The 26,094-nt window shown below is 40.7% G+C and overlaps 1 protein-coding gene across 8 annotated transcripts in view; it reads right to left on the minus strand.

Moving 5' to 3' along the window:
* PHACTR1 (phosphatase and actin regulator 1) overlaps window positions 1-26,094 on the minus strand; it is a 298,270-nt gene that overhangs the window by 56,029 nt on the left and 216,147 nt on the right. For 7 of the 8 annotated variants that reach the window (XM_063160585.1, XM_063160574.1, XM_063160595.1 and 4 more), the window contains 3 exons: window positions 17,785-17,865; window positions 11,101-11,280; window positions 9,858-10,064 (listed from right to left, as the gene is read on the minus strand). In XM_063160585.1, the coding sequence (XP_063016655.1) occupies window positions 9,858-10,064; window positions 11,101-11,280; window positions 17,785-17,865 (468 nt within the window). The remainder of the gene's footprint in view (window positions 1-9,857; window positions 10,065-11,100; window positions 11,281-17,784; window positions 17,866-26,094) is intronic. The other variant, XM_063160613.1, reaches the window with a different exon arrangement.

The following is a 26,094-nucleotide window of genomic DNA, read 5'->3' on the forward strand; positions in this document are numbered from 1 at the left end:
GCTCTAATCCTCCAAAATAGCCCTGTGAGGTAGATGCAACTTCTTCCACTCAACAGGCACACAAATAGGGGGAGAGCAATTAGGATGAGAGCAATTCAGTGTCTGAAGTTACAGGATGACTCACCACCATCACTGCCAGAGCAAAAGCTTAGGGATTTCTGATCCATCTCAGCCACTGCAGTACAATTACTACAAGTCACACTTCTTACAGCTTTGACATGTGCAAAACATCTGGTGTAAAAAATTACATTACAGGGCCAAAGAGAAAAGAAATAAGGTTTGAATACTAAATAGGACAGGTTTGGAAAAATGGAGGGTACATGAGGAGAAAAGTTAAAGGGCACTAGGTTGTTAGGACTAATGCATTCTTTTGCAGAAGTGGCAGGCATTTTTCTCTGGACTCAAGCACTGAATTTTACCTTTTTAACTCTATTTAAAACATTCACTGAAGTCCATAGTTCATCAGACAGGAAAAGACTTCACTGACTTCAATGAGAAATCAGTGAGAGGTCCACAAGCAAACCTCTCTTCCAGAACTCAACTGAGTTGGAGATTTTTGGAGTTGCATTGTGAAATATTTTCAGAAGGGAAAAGAAGTAACACGAGGGCTAGTAGTTGCCAAGATGAACGGGGGAAATGGTCACAAACCATGTTAAGAGTGAAAGAGAGAGAAAATATATACACTGTGAGCAACAACTCTAAGTTTGTCTCTAGGAGGAAGGCCAGGCCCTTTCCAGCCTGAAATACTGCACACATTTGTCTCCGCTGTAGCATTTGTCACTGTAGCTCTGTGGGTGAGGCTTGTATGACCTTTGTTCTCTTGCTGCTTCTGTCCACTCCTCTGCTACGACATGGTAAGGGAATTGCAGGGCCAGAATCTTCTTTTGACCTGAAGAAGCTTGGGAGTTAGATGCTGCTCTCCAAAGTTCATCATTATTCTGAATGCTACCAGATTTCCATAGTCCTTTTCCAGACTATACAAACTGGTTCTTTTTGGTTTAAACTATCCTCCCCCCTGATTCCCTTCATTCTTTCCTTCTTCCTGGCTTGCTCTGGGTATTGCCTGGACTTCTATCCATATCTAATAGCCAGGGTACACAAGTTTGATATTAGGACTAGCAAGCAGTAACACTTCTTGAAAATGATTACGGATTGTAAGGTGAAAAAAGACCATGAGCTAAGTTCAGATATGTCTCTTGAGTTATTTTAGTGCTAGTCACATCTTCCACAGCATCCACTTGATATTAGTGGTTTTGCTATGCTAGGAACACCACATTGACAGTGTAAGCCTTCCCCCTCTCCAGAGTGTTTATAGGCTCCTACACAGAGGGGTTCAAGGCAGTGCAAAGATGAAATGCTGCATGCTGGTTTTGGAGGGGATAGAGTTAATTTTCTTCACAGTGTCTGGTATGGGGCTGTTTTGTATTTGTGCTGAACAAAGTTTGAGTTGATAATACAGAGATGTTTTTGTTATTGCTGAGCAGGGCTTGCACAGAGCCAAGGCCTTTTCTGCCTTTTGAACTGTAACACAGTGGAGGGAAACCTGGGATGCATGGGAAGCCAGGACAGGTGATCCTAAGTGACCAAAGGAATATTCCAGACCATATGATATCATGCTCAGCATGTATAGTGAAGATAAGAAGGAGGAAGGGGGGGGATGTTTGGAGGGGGGGGGGGTGTTTGTCTTCCCAAGGAGCCATTACATGTGATGGGGCCCTGCCCTCCTGGAGATGGCTGAACACCTGCCTGCCCATGGGAAGCAGTGAACACATTCCTTGTTTCACTTTGCTTGTGTGCATGGCTTTTGCTTTCCCTATTGAACTGTCTTTATCTCAACTCATTCATTTTCTCAGCCTGACTGAATATGGTCCTAATACTTTTACCCTTCTGATTCTCTCCCTGACCCCACTGGTGGGGGAGTGAGTGAGGGGCTAAGTGGGGCTTGGCTGCTGGCTGGGGTTACACCATGACATAGGGGTATGGAGAAAAAGTGGCCTTTCCACATTGCAGAGTGGAAGGGCTATAGAGAGTAGAATCCAAGTCTTCTACCTTTCAATGTAATATTAAATCCACTTAACATGTTGTCTCTTCTGATGGCTCTACGAAGGCTGAAATTTAACTCATGGGTTTGCCAAAGCAGTAAAAGAAAAAAAAAAACAAACCACATTCAGGATTTTCTATTCAATCACAAAAAGGTCTTCAAGTCACCTTGTTTTTCTTACAAATATATTATTTGCATACATTTCCTTTGTGTATCCTGCATAAAAGAACACACTCTTCAATTAAAGGTAAATAACAGAAAGAGTAAGGAGTAAATTGTATACAGCCCTGAGAATAAAGCTCCTATGGGATTTGTAGTAAAAAAAGTGGGTTTTTTCACACATTTATCCTTCAGGCAATTTTACTTCTAGAGCTTGTCCTGAATTACAAAGACTACACTAAGATCTGCACTTCCATTTTGACAAATACAGGTTGGTTTAAGATCCTTTTCTGCAGCATGTCAATTAAAGTCTTCATTTGACAGTGCCTGTGCCTGGATGCCCCATCACTCTGTGGCAGCCCTCCTTAATGGTGAATTCAAAAAGATCCCAACTGCAGGCACCTCTGTCTTTTGACAAAAGAATAACTGGAAGGACCATTTGTGTTTTCTGCTTTTTGGGATCCTGAAGATCAGAGCAATATAGTTCAGGTATAAAGCAAACAGGAATCCTTCCTTCCTTCTTCTAAATACAGTGAAAATTTCTTTTCTCATGCAAGTATTCATGCAGTAGAGTTGTGGCACAGGCACTGCAGCTCTGGAATTGTACAGGAGCACAAGTCTAGCTTAATTATCCTGAGCAGCCACATACTCATTCCAGCATGAATCAGATGCACACACTTTGGTTTGACTCCGCACAACAAAGGTTTGGACCTTCAGCATCCACTTAAATTTAAACAAATGCTTCACATTAACGTTTTCAATGGTACCAGTGCTGAGTGACTCCACTGGACACCTGTCAAAAATTGTGCCCATTATTTTTAATGTCCTCATTCAGGCTGACTGTTACAGCCAGGTTCTTGAGCTTGTCTGAATATGGTCTTAATACCAAAACAGACTGTTAGAAATGACCAGAGGCATTAAATCTGCTTGTCTGTCCTCCACCTGCAGGAGAATTCTGCTTTGTTTAAATAAAATGGTTAAAAGGAGAATTAGTACAATTTGCTGGGAAATGTAACTATCTTTATTGACACCAGTAATGGAGACCTTGGTATTGGAAGTTTTAATGTGTGGTCTGATCAGTGAGTATGCTGAACAAGTGGCCTTGCCCAAATCCATGGGCTCTGGGAATGCTGTTGGGAACTGTGCTACCATCATCTACACTAAGGGACAGAACAATTTCTCCCTGCATGTGAGATGACTGAGTTTTACAGTTCTTTCCTCTGTTTGCTTTAATGTCACAATGTACATGATTTATGAACCAGAGCTAGTAACAATTACTGTCTCCCCCATGGAATATACATCAGACATAGGCATCAGCAGATGAGTAAGAAGCTGGACAGGGGAAATAAGAACAAGGAATCTATGATAAGTGTCTTCTCAGTGAAACATTACCAGAGTATTAAATCATTGCACAAAGCACTGAAAAGAAGCAAACTGTGTGAAGCCAGGTGTGCAAGGCTGATTAATCTCTTCTGGCTGAGGTTTTTCATGCTCAAGAGAATAATGAGCAATTTTGCAAGATGTTGGTTCCCAATCCGGATGTGACCACTCAGCACTATGTAATAACTTGTATGCTAGAGTTGATAAAAAAGACATCAACCTCTCCACTCTTGATGATAATCAATTACTTAAAAGACAGTTGTGGATGCCACAATATTTGCTACACATCAGAATTTTGACAAGCAGGCCATCCCTTACTCTTTCCATATCAGTTTGCTAACATCTGTAGTTACTATATTTCTTTTGGGGTGTTCATGAGATAAATATAGGTTTATTTTTGCACAGATTTGCTACTATATGGTTTTTCTGAAGTGTTAGTGGTTCACTGGAGCTGTGAACCATATACATCAAGTCTGATGCTTAGTCACTGAACATGGCTGGAGAATTGCTCAGCACACATTGAAGACACAACTGCTGCAGATGGGGTGCAAGGAACTTCTGGATGTATGGCAGCAAAGGTTGCTGCAGATTGTAGAAAGGCTCATCAAAATCTTCAAATTCTGCCCCAGCTGAACTACTGCATGGAGAAAGAGGACATGCCTGGGGATCCTGGGCTTGTGGCAGAGCTGGCTGTGTTGCTCTTTGTGGACTCCTTGCCAAATGTAAGGCAGTGCTGTACCCTGACAGCAAGGAAGGACAACAGACTCCTGGGTGGTACAAGAAGAAACACAGCCAGGAGATTCTGCTACTGATAGAAGGATTCCCTTCTATTCACTGGTCCTTAGACTGTGTCTAGACTACAGTGCAAGCTTAGTGTCCACCAGGAGAGATATCAAAAGAACAGAATGAGTTGAGAACAGGGTCACTGCAGTGGCTGAGGGCTAGAGCACCGGAGGTACTGAGTTATGTTCAGCTTGGAGCAAAGACAGCTTGTGAGGGGAACACTTAAGAGCTGCCTCCCAGTACCTACAAGTTATCAATAAAGTGATACTCTTCAGTGGTGTGTGGTGGGAGAAGGAAAAACAGTGGACAAAAGTGAAAAGAAAGAGGTTCAAGACTGGATTATAAGGAAAGTGTCTTCCCTGCCATGAGAAGAGGCAGTTAGTGGAACAGGTTTATCCAGACAGGTTGTACAGCTGGCATCCTCTGACGTTTTCAACACCCAGCTGGTCAAAAGCCTAAGCAATTTGGTCTGATCCCATACCTGGCTCTGCTTTGAGCAGGAGGTTGGATTTAAGATCTGCTGAGGTCTTTTTCCTCACCTGAATGACCTTACACTGTGACCTTTGCTGTACTGTATACAGCTAGTAAGTAATACAAGTAATACAGCTTGTCATAAAGTTAATGAGACACTCTTCCTCCTAAGTAATTAATTATGTAAAATAATGTGCAAAAAACTCCCTCAAACCAACAAACAGTGCAAAAAACAGTGTGGCTTGTTGAGGGAGCTCCATGGGGTGATGTGCCTGATATTTACTGTCCCCATTTGGACAAGTAACTTTTGCTTTTTCAGGTCTTCTTTCCTGTAATCACCTGTGCCTAAATGGCGAGAGTCTCTTTTCTTGTTTCAATGAGTTTTTGAGAAGTCAAAAACTGTTCTCAAAGGTTTGCCATGCATCTCCTGCTGACTATAGCAAGATCTGCAGTCATGTCTTTTGGGGAAGATTTGAGACGGAATTCTTTGCTGTTCTTCTGTACCACATACGCATTCAAGATTCAGGTTGAATATGGAGAACAAAAGCAAGGCATGATTATCCCTAAAGGGTGAAAGGTATAGCTCTGCATGAATTCCTGTGCAGGGCCTTGGAAAGGGTTTCAAAGACGAGAAGATTTCCTGATGCCTGTATGTGATATGTACTCCTCTCCAGGAAGAAGCACAGAGAGGAATTATAAAGGGAGAAACTGCACCAGGGTCCAGTTTCCATGAGAACCTGGTGAAGGAGAACTGCTTTTGCTCTGCTGCTTCTCCCTTGACACGCAGTGAGAGAACTGTCCATTGTCTTCATGCGAATGTAACCTCCCTTCATGAATGTAGCCGGCCAGAGCAGGCAGCTGGAGGTAACATCACTGTGGAGGAAGCTTCTGGATTATGCCTTGGGCTCATCTACAGGGAGTCTTCTGATACATATGTGACTACTGCATTATAAAATATTCCAGAGTATTTACTGGACAAATTGTAGTCGTAAAAACTTTTACAAAGTTGTCACTTATAACCAGCTGTGTGTTGGCAAGGCACCAGGACCCCAGGCACTCGTGCTCTCAAACCTCATTCTTGTTTTGTCTGCATTGTAAGAAGCAAATTTCGAGGATTTTTAATATTTTGTACCCTATTAAATGTGTGCCTCTAATTATAAATTAGTTCTGAGTCTACACAGACATAACTAGAAAGCCCAGTATCAGAACTAAAAACGTGCTATGTGTCTCTTCAAAATATTGAATGAAAAAAAAGCAAAAGAATGCAAAAAGCTTAAATGGAATAGATATTGGCCAGATATAACCAAAGCTACATCCTATTCTAATATTAGGCTGAATTTTGGCTCAAACAGACTCAAGTGCTCCTGAGATCCCATCTTAATGGCACATATTTTGTTCTCTGATGTTTTAGGAGCTTTATGGGTTATTGGTGATTCAGTTGAAAAATATCTAATTAATTTCAGAAAGCATTGTCTGCTCTGTGAAAATTAACAGCTTAATGAATCAAGATCAAAGAGAACTTTACAACACTGGGGTCTATCAAATCAGACATGCCTAGCACTCCTCTCACTTGACCATTAAAGATTTTTTGATTAACTGGGGACTTGAACACCAGAACCCCAATTAAATTTGGTCCCAGGTAATTATTTCAACTCTTCCTAAATTTTCAGTGAAGGAAGCTCGAAGTGTCCTAAATGCCTGGGTTCTGCACGTGAATATCAGAGAAATAAAACAACAAAAGAAGTTCTATCTTGTGAACATTGTCTCATACTAATCAGTCTAATGCTAATCATGTTTGAAAACCAGGACAAGGCTCACCAGGAGGTGACTGGCCAACAGGACATGCAGAGCAGTGAACACAGTGGTAACAGAACAGTTAAGGCTCACGTTTTTCTCCTGGAATTGCCTGTCTTCTAGGGCTTATGTGAGCACTTCCACACCCAGTGCTGTGACAGGGATGTTCCCTTGATGGAGGCAGCACCATCAAAACCACAGGACATGGCGTGAGGAAAAGCATGGAGCATCTTCTGCAGCAGTGTTGGTACCACTCCCAGTGGCTGCCCTGCAGTCTGCTCTTGGCTCTGGCACTGTTTCTATAGTGTCCCATCCCTACAGAGCCTCAGCCTTGAGAAGAAGCATGCCAAGGCTGTGTGATTTATATTTGCTAGAGGCAATTCTCTCTTCCTTCCACCTTTAAATGGATTTTTTTTTATTCCATTCACCACAAAATTAAATGTGCTCTTACGTGTTTATTTAGGTCTGCTCTTTTATGTGCATTTCTTATCAATTGAAAGGCCAATCTTTGTCTTGGCACAGGCAGATAGATATTTGAGATGGCTCAAAATGCTTTCAGAGGAAAGGAATGTTTCTTTTCCATTTCTAAAACCTACAATAAATTCTTTGTCAAGCCCTGCAAGTCAGTCTGCATAACTTTTTTAAGAACTTTGGAATCTTTTCACAGCAAGAGGTGGTTTGACTTTTTTCCCTCAAGGTTTGTTTTTAAAATATTTTTCCTTTTTTTTTTTCCTCTGACCACGTCTGTAGTGATTTTTTAATATATGTTTGTACAAAACATCTTTCTATTAAATAGATACACTTATGTACACGTATACATGCATATATATATATATGTAGATAGAAGTTGAGTTGCTTCTCCCTTTTCACATGTGTACCTGAACCCTTCACAGGATCACATCTCCTCTCATAGTCTTTTGAAAGAACTACCAGACCATTAAACCTCTGTCACTCTCCACTAGCCATGCCTGATATGTTTTAATTTGTCCTTCAACCTTCTCAAAAATTCTTCAGTAGAAAACTGTGTATTCAGCAAGAAATGAAAAGTTTTCATTTTGAATGCCAGAGTTCAGATTTTGCTTGTTTTCTCACTCCCAAGCAAAGGATGTCTCTGGAGTAATTAGAAAAAGAATAGCATTAATTCTGCTTCTCACTGAGGAGGATGCTTCATTAGGATTGATTGCTCATTTCCAAAGATTGTACATGGCTAATATAATTACCACTGGAGAACACAAGGCACTGAGCAACACTTATATCCTTTGGACCACCAAAGTAAATGGACCCTTTAGAACAAGTTGAATACTTTTATATATAAGGAATGTATAAGTGAGGGTTGCAGTACCAGCAGGAATACTGTCAATTAAATTATGGCTCTACGACTAAATTTGAGTCTCCTTTCCTTTATCCTGAAGGTTTTGTACACGCATGTACAAGAGTCTACCTATACTCACATACAAGACTTTATATAGGACTGGATGAGACATCAGTGAAGGCCACCACAAGAGGCCACACCAGAGGAGTCACAGTTCTGTTTCACTTCCATTGGAAAGTCATCACCATCAAGCACCTCACTTATGCTGATAACTTGAGCCCGATTCTACTTCACACAAAATTTCCAACTGCGGAAAAACAAAACTACTCCAGAAGCCCTCATCCTTTGATTCTTCTGGTATCTGTTACAAAAGAATGGCTTATGAACCAAGGACCTGAGTTTTTTCCTATGTTATTCCTATATTTTTATTTCTTCCATGTTGGCCTCATTTCTGAACAACTTCTTGTAATTGGGACAGAGTTTTATGGGAGATCACAGGAAGCTGGTTTTGTCCTTAGGTGAAGCCATGAATACTGCTACCTGGCCTTGCAGGCTGCAGGACCACCCATTCAGTTTGTAGCAAAGGGCAAGATACTAAATATTATGTGCAGATTTTGGCAGGTAAGAAAGTAAAGAGGTTTCACATAAAATGTACAGAACTATACAGGACAAAAAAGTGTGGTCATCCAAACAGAAACATGAAGAGACTACGTAGAGATGAGAGAAAACCAGAACATGTTCTTTCCTAATGAGCACTTTCCTGATATAGATATTAAACCTGAATAAAATGGGTGTTAACTGTCTGAAAAGAAAATCTACAATACATAAATGTGGGCAGAGCATTTCTCACATCAGTTCTGAAAATATCAGGCAGGATTAAGACAAGATCAACCCAGGGGAAGACAGGTAGCTGCCCCACTACAAAGATGAACCACACCTCATATTCAACTCAGGATTTTGAGATGCTGCCTGCTGTGCAGCAGCTGCAATTATGAGCACACTGTTCAAAAGGTGCAGGCAAGCATTTAGGGAAGCTATTTTCATCAGCATAAATATAGCCATCCTTTGCTTCAGCAGCTGAAATGAGAGACTGGGAGGAGGAGACACACCCACCCTCCTTCCACATTCACCTAGAACTTTGAATCCCAAAGAGCCTGGACACTTGTGAAAACATGTGGAACACAAAACAGAGCCTGTGTTGTTTACTGTTCCTACCTTCCATGCAGTGAGAGCTAAACTGCAGCATTAAGCACAGGACATCAAAATGCTGGTGATTGGGAACTGGAGCTGGACTCACCAGTGGGAGGGGACTAGTCAGAGCAGGGGTGGAAAGGGGGAGCAGTTTGGAAGATAATGTAAATACTGAGGCAAAATGGCAAGAAGTCATGGGACAGAATTACCTGTGTAAGGATCAGGGGCAAGTCAAAGACAAACATATGGAAAGATACAGGATGTGTGGAGGGAGACCTGCCCATATGGCGGTCGAGGGGACAAGCAACAAATTGCAAAAGGAGAAATCAAAACTCTCCCTTTCCCCTCAACTCTCACGCCTTTCCTCATTAAGGGCATTTAAAGATATCCTAGTTTTTTCTGATACTTCCTTTCCCATCAAAGCACATCCTGCAATTTCAGTGGTGATGGTAACTCTTGATGAATAAGGGTGAGGAGGGTTAGGAAATGCCACAGCGGTCTTAAGCAATTAGAGCTGAGAGGGGAAGTGCCCCTGGAGCAACCTTGATGAAGGTGCAGTCTGAAGATTTCATGATCCCTGCCCTAGGTACAGCACGTACATCACCAGCACACACACAAGTGCAAACAGAGTTACAGAAAGAGGAAGAACATTGAGAACCTTGCTACAAAGGCAGCGTTTCCTATAAGGGAAATGGTGGGGCTGAGGGTCCAGGAATACCTACTTACCAGTTAAGTGGCTGGCAATCCTGGCAATAGGTTTAGGAGGCAGGGCAGGGGGCTGTTTGAGGAGGGACAACTGTTTCACTGGGGTGTCCTCATGGTCTCCAGGGAAAGCGGCAGATTTTTTGGGGGGAAGTAGCAGGACTGGTTTAGCTGTAGGATCTTGGGACAGGAGGACGCCGGATTCATTGGATGTGGGGCTCTCTTCAGACACTGGAGGACACAACCACATCATAGACGCAACAACGTTACGAGCAAAGCAGCAGCAGATACAGCCGAAGTCAGACAAGAAAAGCAGCACAGCAATGCAGATTAGGAATGACTCATAGATTTCACTCAAACATCGTATAACGTAGAAAGGAGGAAAGAAGGAAAGAAAGAAAGAAAGTAAAAGAGAAAGAGTAACACACATCTACACAACAGCCAAATTTCCCATTACTTCTGAGAGAAGCCAGCTCCCATCCAGGCTGGGTAGTACTTCCACATCAGGAACACAAATCAGGTTTTATAATGTCACATCTCTGATGGTCTGTCACCACAGCTTGCCTAGGACCAGATATGTTAGCAGGTGGTCTGTAAACTTACCCTGTTAAATGTAAAAAGCACATCATGGGGCCTACTCTGTTTTGAAAAGGCTGCATAGCTGTGCAAGATCACAGATGACAACTTCTACTGCTCACTTTTCCTCACTTGACCTTTGTCCACAACTCTCAGCAGCACAACCTGATGCAGAAAGAGGAGCTAACCTAGATGTAGAGCATTGCTGTCTCCCTGCACAGGCTGGGGAAGAAGAGCAGCCAGCCTCACCCAGGGCAGGGCAGCTGACTGTGTTAGTTACTGACAGATGTGTGGTGGGAACTACAGACAGCACCATGGGGCAGGTAGAGGGCACAACGTTGTACCCCAGGGCTCAAAAGTGTTGTAAGCTCTCTGCTCTAGAGCTCATTGGTACATCTGAGATGTAGACAGAGAGCTGGAAACCTGCTTTTTACATGTTCACAAAGTGCAGGGGTTTTGCCTCACTCTGAGAGAGGTTACTGGCCTAGAGGTAGAGCATTAATTCTCCATCAAGTCAGTCAAAATTTCTTGTGGAGCATTCAGTGACAATCTCTATACTGTCACCTCCTTCTACACCAGAAGACCTTCATTTTGACAAGGATTTCTCAGGGCTAAACACCAAATGTTAGAAGTCAAAAACTTGTTTCAAACAGCTTAGAGTATCTACACCATAACATAAATGAGATGTTACCTGTCCCATCCATGATCTCTGTGGTTGGGAGCACCTCATATGAACAGGGTTCCACAGATGCTGGGACTGACTCCAGTTCTGCTAGGGCTGGCAGGGACACCTGGCTGGAGCTCAGCCCAGAGCCCAGAGGCTGTCCATTCTCCAAAGCTCCTTCTTCATTTGGTATGGAAAGTTCCCCATCTGTTCATAGTCGGAGGAAAGAAGAATGGCAAAAAAAGAGACATAAATAAAATGCAGACAGAATTTTAAATTAAATCTATTTCCATTTAGATTGTTTTCAAATGAGGAACTTGGACTGAGATCTTCTATATACATATGCACTGGGTTTACGTGGAAAAGTTTTGATACCAGGGGGTCTACACGGGTGACTTCTGTGAGTAGCTGCCAGAAGTTTCCCCCATGTCTGATGGAACCAGTTCCAAGCTGGACCTACTGCTGGCCATGGCTGAGCCTATCAGTGATGGTGGTAGCACCTCTGGAGTAACATATAATTATAGTCAAATATCTGTATTCATCTTTTGCTCTACCCTGGAATGGTCATTATGAACCATGTTCTAAGTTGGTTGATTCCTGACCATCCTTGACCCACATAGACATGCAGTCCCATCCAATGCCAAAAAAAAAAATCTGTTTTCCCTCTCTTTGTTGAATCTGGGAAGTCAGGAATGACAGTAGGCTGGAACTAAAGAATATTAATACATACTGTATATAGCATTTTAATATTAATAACAATAATTATTAGCTTTCCCCACGCCAACTTTTATGCTATAAGGGACACAAAATCACAGGGATATGTCCCTGTTTTACATACAAATAACCACATTTTATGTAAGGAAGAGAGAATATTTTTTTATTTGCCTGATGTAAAGTCTTGATACTGGGGTATATCAGATTCCATTTAGAAAGCCTGTTTTTATAGTTACTAATAATATCTCGTCTATCTGAGCAAAATTTCTGTGACAGCAGCTGGCATTTTCTTTCCTATCAAATATCCCTTCACATTAGAAATAATAAAGAGCAGAAGAAAGGATTCAGATTATTCTCTATGGTGTCAACCTGTATGATTTTTATCTCTGAACTTGTTAAGCACAGCACTTGGGTACCTGGAGGCAGTGGCTACATGGACATCACAATTAGAGTTTTATAAAGCAAAGTGTTCAGCCCCTATGGTTACAAATGGAAACCTGAAAATATAACTGAAATGTGACCTGTAAAATTAAAAACCAGCAGGCAAATATGCAGAACTTGATTTTACTATTTAAATTACTTCTAAAAATGAAACTCAGGATTTCAGAATATGCTTTTAGATTTTTGGGCACCACTGATTAGCCATATGTAGCTCAATGTATTGAGTGGAGATGTACATCAGTCAAATAAGTGCACATTTTCCCCTCACAGGGCTAACAAATCACTTTGGAAAACAATACTGAAAAGATAAAAAGTCTAATTTTGGTGCTAGTATACAGCAATTAACAAGTCTGAAAATACATTAGCTGATAACTATTCAGAATAATGTTTCTGCCATTTAAAGCTTCTCTACAGCAAGTGAAGATGATCTCCTGTCTATTTTGGAATTATTGTGAATACTGAGGTCTTGACTTTCTTGGTTTTGTTGGATGCTTTTTGGAGCCCAGAGAGCTATTATGGTAGTGCAGTCATATCATACTAGACTGAAACCTGACCCATGACTTTGAGAGATCAACTGAGCTGGCTAAAAGGTGGCAACATGAATTAAATCTATGGGCTTGGGCCAAGTGTTTGTAGCGCAAACTCCTTTCTAACTGCTGTGCCCATTCTATTCAAAGCTGTTTACTTCAGCTTACATACTGGCTGAATTTTTTTTTAAATTTTTGCTGCCTAGGAAAGTAAACATTTTTTTACTTAGCTGTTTGGGCAGAAATGCTGTGTACTCTATGCTGTCTCTGTCTCCCTTTTATAAAGACATGTTTGGGATAAGGATTAATGTTCTCTCAGTCCCTGGTTTCATGAAAGAGTGTAACTATTTCTTATGTAGAGCATCTGCTTCTTGAATGAAAGGCAGCGACTGTGTCCAGCAATATATTCATTAATTCAGTGCGTTAATTCAAACTAAATGTGACTGTAACTATGAGAAAAGTATGCATGACAAACCCAGCAATGTTAGCTTTTTGGAGAGATGACTACACATTCTTCATGAAGTGAGATGCCTATTGTAGTATGCTGAGCACCTTGAAATCCTACTGTCTGAAGTGTGCTATGTACTTCTCAAGGTATATTAGCATGATTTAAAAAAACAGCATTTGAATGATCCATGAAGACCTACAATTGCAAAAAAAGTAAAATGTAAGATGAAATTTTGGCTTTTACCTTTTGTCTTAATACTAATGCATGGCATCTTTCTGTACTGACAGTGTAACCTTTTTTAATCTTACATCTGAATAGCTTTAATCTTGATTTAGAGTCTAAAGCTTGTCCTTGGATTTGAATGAAATCATCAGACATGGCACAGAATCATGACTGAAATATACACCCTAAATCAGGTGTTGCTTAAAGAAGAGCTACCTGGAGAGTTGCTCAAGTACAGCAAACAGATCAAAGATGTGGAAAAAATAATTTGTAGAGGAAAGAGTATCTCAGTATGAATTAATCCTGCATCAGAGATATGCTTGACAACCAGATACAAAAGGCAAATTACTTATTATTTTAATAGTATTAAAGCTATTCCAGTTGGCTGATATACAAATGAAAAGAGTCCCGGTGATGCAATTATTACATATACAAGGATGAACTTATCTGTTTTCAGGAACTGGCTATGAGTTTAAAGTTAACTTTGCACAGTGATAACATATGTAATCTTTTGTTCTCAGACTTGCTAAATCCTTTGCTGTTTTCACAGTGTCTGGTGCTACTTAGTGGAAAATGACTAAGTCCAGGAGCTTTAATAACATCAGCTGTGTGTGAAACTGGACGGGTCCAGGAGGGAGTAGCTTGACCTCTGCAGCAAGAGAGCACATGAAGGCTGCTCTTCCTTCTCTTACTCAGGAGACTCTGCACACCTGAGGTCACTGAAAAAACAGGACCTCAGAGGAAACTCTCTTATGCAAAGGACTCTGCCCAGACACCGATTCATATCAGCATGTGAAAGCACAGCATGGGACGAAGGCCCAGAGATACACAGACGATGTCTTCAAAACCTGTGGCTCCTAAGCATGGTTTGTACTCCTGAACACATCTGCATTTTCCACTCTCAGGTACTTCTAAAACATTGCCTGGTGTGAAGCAGCCCACAGTGCATCACACCGACTGGCACAAACCAGTCCTGTTGTGTTCCCCCTTTTTTGTAGCTCTGCCTACCCTCTCACTGTGTCTTTTACTCTGAACTACCTTAGAGTACACAGCTTTTTGCATATCTGAAAAGTGCCACACTCATGCATTCCTTCTACAGAAGACTGGCTATGGAAGTCAAAATGGACAAGTTGAAATCCTGGATTAATTTTTGGATAGGGTTATTTCCTTCAATACTTGTCTGCTCTCAAGTAGACTGTCCAAGCAAGAAATTCTTGATGACAAAGACTAGGAAGGGCAGAGTAAAATTCATTGTCATTCTCTGCCATGACCCCAAGGGTGGGAAATGGAAAATTGGGTGTTCTTGTATGTGGTCAAGACCTGCCCCTGGAACTATTTCCTAGCCTTGGTGGCTACCTTAGAACAGTAGCTGAGATCCTGCACAACTTTAGCACCTAAGCAGATGCCTGATTTTGCGGGATGCCATGGAGTTTGAGACAGGCTGCTTCTGGAGGAGTTCAAAACTTCCATTTTGAATACCAGAATATAAAAGACGAAGATTGCCCATGTTTCCTTGGAAAACCATTGCAACATTGCCTTTGGCATAAGTAATTGGTGCACATTCATATTCAGAAATTTCTCACTACAGGCAATCTCATCTACATTCAGAAAGAAGAAGAGCTATCAAAATACTACAAGTAGATTTAGTTCTTTGACCAGCAGCATGAAACAGTGGGCAATTCTAATGACAGATGTTTTTGGGACAGTTACACCTCCATGTGGAAATCAAGGTCTGCTCCTATGTGTAGGAGTGATGGCAAAAATATGAGTTCCTCTAAATGTTGAGGTATGTTCTATGATGCAGGTGGAAGATGTGTTTTTAACCTCTCAGGACCATCTGCCCACAAATTATAAGAACAGCAGGAGCTTAATCAGATACTTCTTCAACTTACTATTTTCCGAAAGTACAGAGTATTTGAAAAAAATTATAGCCTTTGCCTACATTTTCAGAATACTCAAGTCACAGACCCCTGGAAATGGAAGATAACAGAAACTGATTCTGTCGTGAGTTTGGCCCTTAGTAAGGAAGCGCTCTCTGCAGTTCAATCAGGAGCAGCTTCAAGTGACTAATTTAAATGTGGGGGTCACTGAAATAATAACAGCATTTCTTGTTTTCCAAATGCAGCAGCTGGACTGCAGTGACTCTCCTATGTGTGACTACTGTGACTTACTGCACTCTGATAATTTTCACCTGCTGGGTGACACGAAGTCCTCTGAAAAGTCAGCAAATCCTGAAGCAAACAGGTCAGACTGTCACCTTAAACAGCAGGAAAACCAAACAGCTAATTATGCTTTTCTTCAAGGTAGAAGATTTGACAAAAACAAAACAAATCACAAGGCAAAAATTCTTGTTCTTGGGTCAATCTGCCTGCACTATTTCCTTTTATTGGTATGGGTTTTTAAAGAAAGAAAAAGCCAAAGTTACTCACAGGCCTGCTTTGCCCACCTCTTAGGAAAGGGAGATAAAGAGATTTACACCTATTGTCTGTGCAAGATGCCTCTTGGCATGGAAGGTGCTACCACAATCAAATAAAGCGTTCTACCAGGAAATGCTAAAGGTCTGTTGTTTTCTCGAAGAATTAGAGGTTACCTAACAGGAATTACAAAGAAAATGTAACTTCCACTTAAGGTTGTCAATGAAAAAAATCCTTCATTAGAATTACTCTCAGATTATTACACCACTGAAGGAAATAATGCTTTTGCTCTACACATCTTGCCTTGTTCACATCCTTGTATCATCATAGCTGTTTGAGTACTGCTGCTATTCTTGTGTATTACCACCTTCTTCTCTGCCCTACCTCTTTCTATTCATATCAGCTTTGTAAAGGTGAAAAATTGCTATAAAGAGGAAATAATTTCTTTCTTTCAAATGCCTACAGACAACTTACAATTTGCTTCACAAGATGACACAGAAGTTTTCAAACAACATCATTTGATCAAGAAGAAAAAAAACCTGTAATGCTTTGGTAGCAATAGAAGAGGAATCTTCTCAAGTTTCAACGTGGAAGGCAAGTCACAGAAGACTTCACAGAAAAGATTTTTCCTGGGGAAGCCTTTAGGATTATGTAGGGCTGGTTCAGAGGGTGGCTACATGTGGGATGTGAGGCAGGGATGAAGGAGGTCACACCTGGGACAGAGGTGTGACTGAAGGCTGCCTTCTGAGCTGGCTGAAGCACTGATCCCTTGGTGTGACAGCCTGGACCCCGCCTCACTGGCTGCGGTCTGATCTGAGTCACACTACAAAACGGGGACAGCACAAAGCAGTGAGAAGGGCAAGCCTATTGACAGGACTTGATTTTACTCTCAAGTTGCATCTAGGATGGTTTATAAGCCAGCAGGTCATAGTGAGAGCACACTACTACACATAACTAATAGAAACTGTAAAACTTAATGATAAGCACATTTTTGCTGCAGTTTGTTTTTAACTTAAAAAAATTAGCAGCCTGAGTTAGTAAATTTTTAAATTCTTAATAAGCTCGAGTAAAAAGCAGGTAACAGATTTAAATGGTCCTGAATTTTTGAAATAGGCCATACTTCTAATATTTGTGGAAACTTCTAATTTCTGTTGATTTCTATGAGATTTTGTACTGCTATTTCTACTGCTATGTCAAAAACCTTTAGACTTTGAATTAATGAGGCTTTAAAGCATATGCATGAGTTCTATTGTGATTAAGAAGTAACTTTATTATATTTTTACATAATTTGTTGAATTAATTACCTTAGTAATTGACAAGGGAAGCAGCAAAACAAATAGAAGACGCACTCAAATACTGACATGTATGTAACAGATGTCAACTATGTATTGTGTTACCAGTGTAAAACAATGATTTTTGTAAAACAATGGCATTTTGCATAAACAAGACACTAAAAACTCAACAAATTAATTATCCTGAACAAGGAATTATTATCTCTTCTGAGCTGTTTCAAGGGAAAGTATATTGTTCTGTGCTCATCAGGATCCAAAACCTTTAAATGTTTCCCTTTTCCACAACAGTTAATTCCAAAGTGACTCAACCAGACAATGGCAACACACAGAGACATGAACCCACTACATTTCTCCACAGCCTGGATGCTTTGCTCTTTGCAGTCAGTGACTACTGCCTATTGCTGTGATTTTTATTTCTATTGCTTTACATTTCCGATTACTTTTAATTTTTATTTGCTAACTAACTACCACATGTATTCAACAGAGAGGGCCAGACCACAGCAAAGTCAAGAGAAGTGTTCAGAGATCTTATTTTGCACAGTCTTGCAATTCAGAACTCTCTGTTCCTGGTTTCTAGTGTTACAATTATGCAATGTCTGGCCATAAAGCTATATGGGATGCCAATTTACTGTTGTGAAAAGAAAAACACTTACCTTTATCAAAAATTTCTTTCAGCACTCCTCGTTTTATAAGCTCCTCTCTGCTTTGCCTCATTGACATTTTTCTTTCCAAAGCTGTAACAAAGGATAAGGGTCAATATAAACAGAAAAGAAGGGAAATTATTGTTTTAAAAGGCTCTATGCCTTTTAAAGGCATTTAAAAATGCTCTTTCTCATCTTCAAGTCAGTGCAGTTTAGCATCTCGAAATAAAGGCTACTGGTAGTCCAGAGAATCTGTCTGCTACTGCAGTGTGGCTGTTACTGACAGAAATGGTGGTAAACTGACTGATTTGAGGGCATGTCTGCACAGCCATTGCTTGGTTTTGACACATAAGCCAAACATTTCTGATTTCTGTGGAGAATTAGGGACAGCAAAGGGAGAAAAGGGAGATTATTGCAGGAGCTGAAGAGGGAAAGGTAAGAAAGAAGGCAACACAAAGGCTCAAACCAAGGAAAGATGTGGCCACAGAACATGGCCATGGACTGTGTCCAAGCTGTGAAAGCCAAGGCTTCTTTGCCACTTGTTCCAGTGAGGGCACGTTATGGTGTTTGGGACAGTGCAAAAAAAGAGCTGATTAATAGAGCCTTCTCTTCCCTGGAGGAGTGTCTTCCCCTAAAGAGATGTAAAGCAGGGAAACTCCAAGAGAGCCACTGCAATTTATGCCAGATTTGAACAGCTCAAGTTGTGTATTGGCTGCTTGGAGACCGCGGTCACTGAGGCAGCAAAATGACAGATAGAAAATACATGTCTCTTTAGTGCAGTAGTAATTAAAACAACGTCCAATTAACCAAAACACCACAAAGGACACACACACAGGCAAAGAGCTGAAAGCCAGAAGCTGAGGGCTCAAGAAGTGATGTGAAGGAGTGGCTGTGACTGAACCCGCTCTGTGAGAAACAAGCCTGTGCCTGCCAAAAAAGAGGCACAGTCAAGGGCAAATGGCTTCTGCCATATGCTCCTCTAGCAGACCCAGCACTGATGCACACACACACACAAATGAACTGGGACTTAGCATCCTCAGCCTGCCCAAGGCAGATTTAAAGCAAAAGAGGCTTGGAAACCCCCTGTTCTCCCCTGAAAACAGGAAGGTGCAACCTTTCTTGGTACTGCCGTGGGTTGATTGTTCCCACAGGGACCCATATATCTAGTGAATTAGCTGTGCTTATACTGGCACACCGTGCTTATTGCAACTTATTTGCTGCCAGATACTTAGGGCTAATATGAACAAGGCCAGCTCTGCTTCACTTTTTTCCACAGGATAAATGTTTTTCCCTGTTTTTAAAATCAGTTTTGAGCATGTATTCCTCGGGACAAAGATGACCAATATGTACAGTCATAGTACATAGTTAAAAACCCTGGTCTCCCCAGGTAGAGACACACTCTCTGAACTTCAGCATGGATGAGAATTAAAGGCAGGTCCCTTTGCTGAAGCACCAGACCCCACACCCATTAACCAGCCACAGGGTGCAGTTTCATTTTGGAGGTTGTTAAACTAACAACAACATTTGAAGAAGTGCTTTAGGCACCTCAGCTGACTTGCAATGAAACACTGATGTCTAAGTTTTTAATATGCTTTTGAAAAGAAAGGCTCAACTACAAAACTCTGGAGTCACACTGCAGACTGCTCTCCAAGCTGCCTTTTCCCTGTGCTGAAAGGGTCTTGTTCTGGTGCAGCATTTAAAGCTTTTTTCTCTTCCTCCTTAAGAATAGCTGCTCTCAGACCTTCCAAGAAGAGCCAGAACAAGCTGCAACTAATTCCTGAGCCTTTTCCTACCAAAGAAATTGTTAAAACTGACTGAGTTTAAAGAGCAATTTGGTGGCACCCAGCACCTTTTCCAATAGGTCTCAAAAAGTGTAATTTTCTGTTAGAATAAGCAGCACACTGAACTTGCTCATCAGTGGGAAACCAAGCTGGGTGAATCAGCAGCAAAGCACCAGTTTCTGCATACAGACAGCAGCACTGCACACAGAACAAAGACACAGGCAAATTCCATTTCTGTACTCTATCTGACCACAGATAGCTAAGTAACAGATCCCCATTTTGCACACAAATTCACTGGCATCCACCTGGGTGCTCTGTCTCACCCTCCTGCCCAGACAAGAGCTGGTTATGCAAGGTAGCAGCGTATGACTTCATGGCTAGGAGGTCCCACCTCATTATCACAGTACTGGTAAGAAACACAGTCATTTTGCATTCAAAGATAGAATATATATATTTTGAAGATTGTACATATATAAATTTCTCGGATATTCCCTATTGTGATCTGCTTGTTTTCAAGAATGAAAAAACCTACAACCCTTGAGCTGAAGCTCAGACAAAATCAATTTTTTCAGTTTCTAAATCCTTTCTAAGTAGGTACAGGACTTATAGTATTAACTATTTTCCTACTAAGCCAGTTTAATTAATAAGATATTTAGAGGAAGGGCATGCTGGGCTAAGAGCAGCACTGAATGATAGCAGATGTTATATTAGAACTGTGGAACATGCTGCCTTTCTTCAATTCAAATCTTCCTCCCAAACAAGTGTTGTACATTTAAGTGCATAACCTGCTAAGCTATTGCTGATCAGATGGAAAAAAAATGAAAACATTTAGACACAGAACTCATTAGAGTCTAACACTCTGAACAATGAAATGCTTTACTTGGTCTAGATTTCTCTGACTAAGATTGCCAGTTCTTTTATGAAGGATTTTCATTTCAAGCAGAAAGCTGGTACAAAATAAATTCATTCACTCTCCACTGAGAAGGAATCCATTCACAGCAGAGGATAAATGTAAACCTTTGAATTAATCCTTGATTCATGGGAACCGTGTAAATTCTGTGATGGGAAAAAATGAATTATAATTAATATTTAAGAAAAGATGTATTACTTCATTAGTGTTTTTCCTTGGTGATTAACCTCATTTTTTTTCATTTGTACAACCTTCCAGGAGATTAGAAATAAGCATTAAGCCCTCTTTATGGAATCTACTTATTCCAGAAACTAGTTACTGCAACAAATTCATCCACTCTACAAGAAACTCTCAGTTACTAGTTTAGAGAAATGAGCCTATGTGTACTTAATGGTAGAAGCGTACAGATTTTGCCAGTGTGCTCTGCAGTACGCTGTTTCTTTTATGCTTTGATGAAGAAACAGTGGGAAATGTTTTTATTAATGTTTCTGAGCTGCTATTTTTGAACTCGTCCCTCAGGAGCAGCCCCCCTCTGCTGTTCAAGCAGAGTTTTTCTCTGTGGCAGACCCATTAAGATCAGTAAAGCCTTGACAGGGTCAGGAGAAGTTCCTGCCCCTCCACTCTGAAAATCAAACACAGTTTTGTCTTTATCCCTTTAACAGGCTGCTGTGCTCCGTGATGGCAGTGCTTGTGGGCTGCTCCTCCAGCTGAGCTGGCCAAGCTCCGCGCTGCCGCTGAGCCCAGCGCTCCTGCTGCTCCATTAACCAGCCAGAGCGGCATTTGTGCCGTCAGGACACACAGACTTCCCGTCCTCCTGTCTCCCCTCTGAGGCATAAACACCTCAGATGAACTATTCCAACCTGCATCTATACGAGACAACAATAAATTAATAATAAATATTATTATAGAAGATAATGATAAAGTGTCCTCCTTTGCAGCAATTGTCATGTTGCTGCTACACCAAAGGGTGGACTAAATAAACAAGGCCTGCCCTTTTCGTCTGACAACTGAAACAAAATCCCAGTCTGTGCTGGCCAATTGGATCTTAACCTTGCTTTTTTCTGAGGTTGTCCTTGGCTTTTGTTTTAAAAAGCACTGGGGGATGCTTTGCATGAATTCTTCCTTTCAAAGGCCACTGTAATTTTCATGATGATTTTAGATAGCAAAGGTTGTTACAGGATGAAGCTGAGAGCAGAAGCTTTCAATTATACTTGCTTTCGATAGAAATCTGCTTTGCTAATAATTCAGATCTGAATAATTAGAAACAAGTAAACCAATTGCTTCTCACAATGTTTAGATAAACAACCATCACTGTTTTCTTTATATTTATAAGGAAGAAGAGATTTTCAAATGTGATGGATTATGTATTTAAAAATGTTACACATCATCTTGAAATTTTCAAAACTAGGTAGACTTTCTTGGCAATCAAATGAAGTAGGATTCAGCTGATACAAATTTTTATAGTGTGGGCTTCTGCCTCTGCGTTGGTCTCCTCATATGTTATGATCAAGTCTTGGGCATCATTAACCTCAGAATAATGTAAGAATCTTAACAAGACTGAGTTGCACCTTGGAAGTGCCTGTTAGGCTGCGCTGACTGCAAAGGAATCTAAGGGTGAATGACTGAGATAAAGATGCATAAAAATAGGGCTGAATATACCCCTGAAATTAAAATTGACCGAAGAGAGCAGTTTTAAGAAAAGAAACACTGCTATAGGTGCAAGTCTTAGACATCACTGAGAAAAATGTAGATGTATCAGCTCACTGAGAGCTCCATTAATTTTGGGGTTGTTTTAATAGCTATGGCATGACACTCAGCACTGTTGCACTGAGCTTGGGGTATGACCAATACCAAAACATAGCTTGGTTAAAAAATACCTGTATTGCTCTGCTCATTGCTAAATATGAATTTTCCTTGGCTTCAAACATGAATAGGTATCTTAAAGCCTGAGGAAAGTAAAACTATTCCAACAGGCTTCTGAATCTTTGAGATTTAAAGTTCCTTACAAAAGTTTTGAGCATCTCTAATATCAGCCTAGGTTTTCCTGCAACAGTACCAACTACAAAACCTAATTCAGACAGATTACTTCCTAGAAAAGGTTGGGGGCCTCTTTTTGTCTGTGTGCTTGCCCATGACATTCCTTGTTGTGACTGTAGCCTAGCACTCCCATTCTATGAAATAAGAACATTTGAAGGAAAAAAATAGGCTGGTATAAAAGGTTAAGGTTGATTTTGAAAAGTGTATAGAAGTACCTCTCCAAATCAGCTGACCAAACAAACTCCCTTCAGTATGTGAATCACTTGGAAAACTTCTGTGGCATGTGCTACGAGACAAACTAATAACACAGAAAAACCCCACGGCACTGATGCCACACTAAAGAGTAACTCAAAACATTCTTCAAGCAAACTCAGCTCATCATTACCGGAGTGGAAAAGTGAGGTACAGACAAGCTGCAGCAACTTGGCACACCACCTGCTACATCAGTAGCAAAGCATTAACAGCACCTGCTCTGTGACCATGGGCCAACACTCTAGGCTAGGAAATGACCCTTCTAGACTTAAAATTTGCTACGGTCATCAAGGCAAGTAAAATAACAGGAAAAAAAGGAAAAATAAAATTAACATCCCACCCCCAATTGTTTTTATTTTATTTCATTTCCAGTCTTGCAAGTACAACTGGACTTATTTTAGGTTGTGACTATGTAAAAGCATAGAGAAGATGATGTCAAGGCATCTTGCTTCCACCAGCTCAAGACAATGGTCCAGCTCAAGACAATGGTCCATTTCCAGTTAGAAGCACTAGACTGGGAACATGATAAATCTTCATTTGTGACAGGTAATCCTTTGAAATGACACAGTAAAAATATACACATTCCTTTGAGAATGCAGGATCAAATCTAAAATTCCTGGTTACACACTGGAAGACTTTATGAGGTGAAACAGTTGGCACACCTGGTAACTACAGATAAAAATTCAATCTTCTTTTCCTTACTGATTGAGACAGAAAGTGAAACTGGGGAAGAAATGAAAGCAGCCTTAAGAAAACCCTAGACTTGTACTGACCATTACTACAAGTGAACTGCCAGAGGACAGACTTGGGAGGAAAGTGGATGCAAAGTCAAATCTGTGAATACAGAACTGCAGAAGCTAATCAAAATACTACAAACCACACTGAGACCACAATGCAGGAACATAACAGAAAAAGAGCATGCAACCAGAAATTCAGCAAACACAGGGAAAGGCAGAGAAATTATATCTGAACAACTCTACCACAATAGTTCTTTATTCTTTCTGAACCAAAGAAATCAGAAACCTAGTCCAAGAACAGATGGACTGTATTTTTTTCATACAGAAGGACTTAAAAAAATCAATCAAAGAAGGTGTCTTCCTAGGGAAAGAACTACACTTCAAGTTAGATCCAAAGAAACCCAACATAATGGGTTTCACAGGCCAAGCTGAGCAAGCCTGGCAGAAGATGAATGCATGAAAGCAGGAGATAAAACAAGAAATCTTGACAAACATAACAAAAGCTGTGTGTTCGGGAAAAAAAAAAACATCCCTAAGAAAGCAGGTTTGAAAAGAAAACAAGATTGTAGGCACCTTAAGAAAAATGTTACCACCCTCAGCTGCCTAGCTAATAAAGAGCAAAACAGAACTCCACTGTGTCAGCAAACTGTGATAATCTATCAAAAGGATTTTTGAAAGACTTGCATTTTTATACCTTTTGTACATAATTGCTTTTCTAGTCACACTTGAGAAGTTAGGGAGAAATTCAGAAAGTAGATCAGAATATTGAAAAAATGAAGAAAATACATGTCTTCTGTTCTTCCCTCTGAATTGCTGTACAGTGTTTTCATGAGTTCCTAAGCAGTACTAGGTCAAGAACTTGAAAGCTGGGCCAGCAACAGGTATTGCTTTTCACAGCTTAATGAAAAAGTAGATTATGCATCTTAATTAAAGAAATTTGCAACAAGGTAACATAGCATATCTTAATGTACACTTGCTCTGCAAAGACTGTGAGTGCAGAGTGGAAAGCCATAACCTGGCACTCAGAGACTTCTTAATTTAGGCATCAAAAACAGCAGTGAGGGGGTGGTACTGGCTGATTAGAAGGCTTTTGTCCAAGCAAGAAACCTGGCAGACTAGAACAGCCCCTGCTTATGTCCATGCTGCTACCAGCACCCTATGTAGCTATAGCTGTGCTAAAGCTTAATTGACCATAGTGATCATCACCACAGTTCTTACTGGAATGAGGTTATCTTCTAAGCACCAGCAAAAGGTAGGAGATCCATTTACATTTTCACAAATGGTGGTTTCCCCTACAGACTTCCGTGTAACAACATGCAGAGGTTGTAGTATCAAAGGAAAACAAAGAATATGGGTTCTACATGTCAAACTTTTGCAACTGGACAAGATGAGTGATGCCATCTGAAAAAGATACATGGCAGCATCAGAAGCGGCTGTATATCCCAAGGAATGGCTGGTTTTTACAAGTGACTCAACCTGGTTTAGGTACCTTGCAGTCTCAGATTTCTGTATGTACAACAGACAAAAACTATGCTAAAAGCAAGTGGGTGAAGAACTGGGTGAGATATCTGCAAAGTGTTTCCTTTGCCCTGAGAAGGTGGTTCTCAGAATGATGAGACAGCAGAAGGGATCTGCAGTGCCAACAGTAGAAATATCTATTTGCAATATTGCAATATTCTGCAGCATAGCATAAGTTCAAGGGACCTTCCTCAAAGCAAAAACCACAGTGGACATTGCTTCAATAAGATAACAACTCCTGTGACTCTCTGGAGAGTTCTCTCCATGACAGAGTTTACACATGGCATGTAACTACCCGGGCAAGCTGCTGCTTTTGGGTTTGCTCCTCATCAGACAACACTTCCAGATGGCAAAATACAGAGCACAGCCTACATAAAGAAGTCTAGAAGATGTCAGGAAACTGGATTTTCCAGAGTAACTTTTAAAGGTGAAGGAGTCAGATTTTCTGGGATGGAAATATGGGGAAAAAATTAGAGATAAAACCAAAACAATGGAAGACTGATGATAAGAAGGCAGAAAGAATGCTTGGACAGACCACTTGGAGATGACAACCAAGCTACTGGCCAGTATTTGGTCCCCTCATTTGCCAGCTGGGAGGATCACCTTGCTGAAAAAAGAGGGAACTGTAGTCAGTAAGGCAAGCAGCACAACTCTCTATAGCAACAGCCAACTGCTGTGTAGTTTTACAGCTTGAGTTCACCTTACAGCTGTAACTTTACAAACATATATTGCCTGGTACTCACTGCCAGACAGATGTGTAAATCCAGTGTTTTACTCCCTAACAGCATCCTACTTTGGCTACAATGAAAATGCCTGCTCTGCTGGATGCTCCTATTTCACCAGAAAGGGATTTGAGATAATTTAAAATATATTCACACATGACTCAAACACTGTTGAAGTAAATTACAGTTTTCCACTTAGACTGGAATAATTAGTACACTGTAGCCTCCCAAACTGACATGCAAAATAGATGGGGACTTGTTTATCTGTGTCCACATGTACCCCTACTAAAAATAAATACAAAGCACAGCTTGTGACTAAGAAATACCTACTTAAATCTGAAGTTGGCTTAGCACCGTTTTGAGAG

The sequence above is a fragment of the Melospiza melodia genome, chromosome 1, assembly GCF_035770615.1.
Source record: "Melospiza melodia melodia isolate bMelMel2 chromosome 1, bMelMel2.pri, whole genome shotgun sequence".
Taxonomy (NCBI): Eukaryota; Metazoa; Chordata; class Aves; order Passeriformes; family Passerellidae; genus Melospiza; species Melospiza melodia.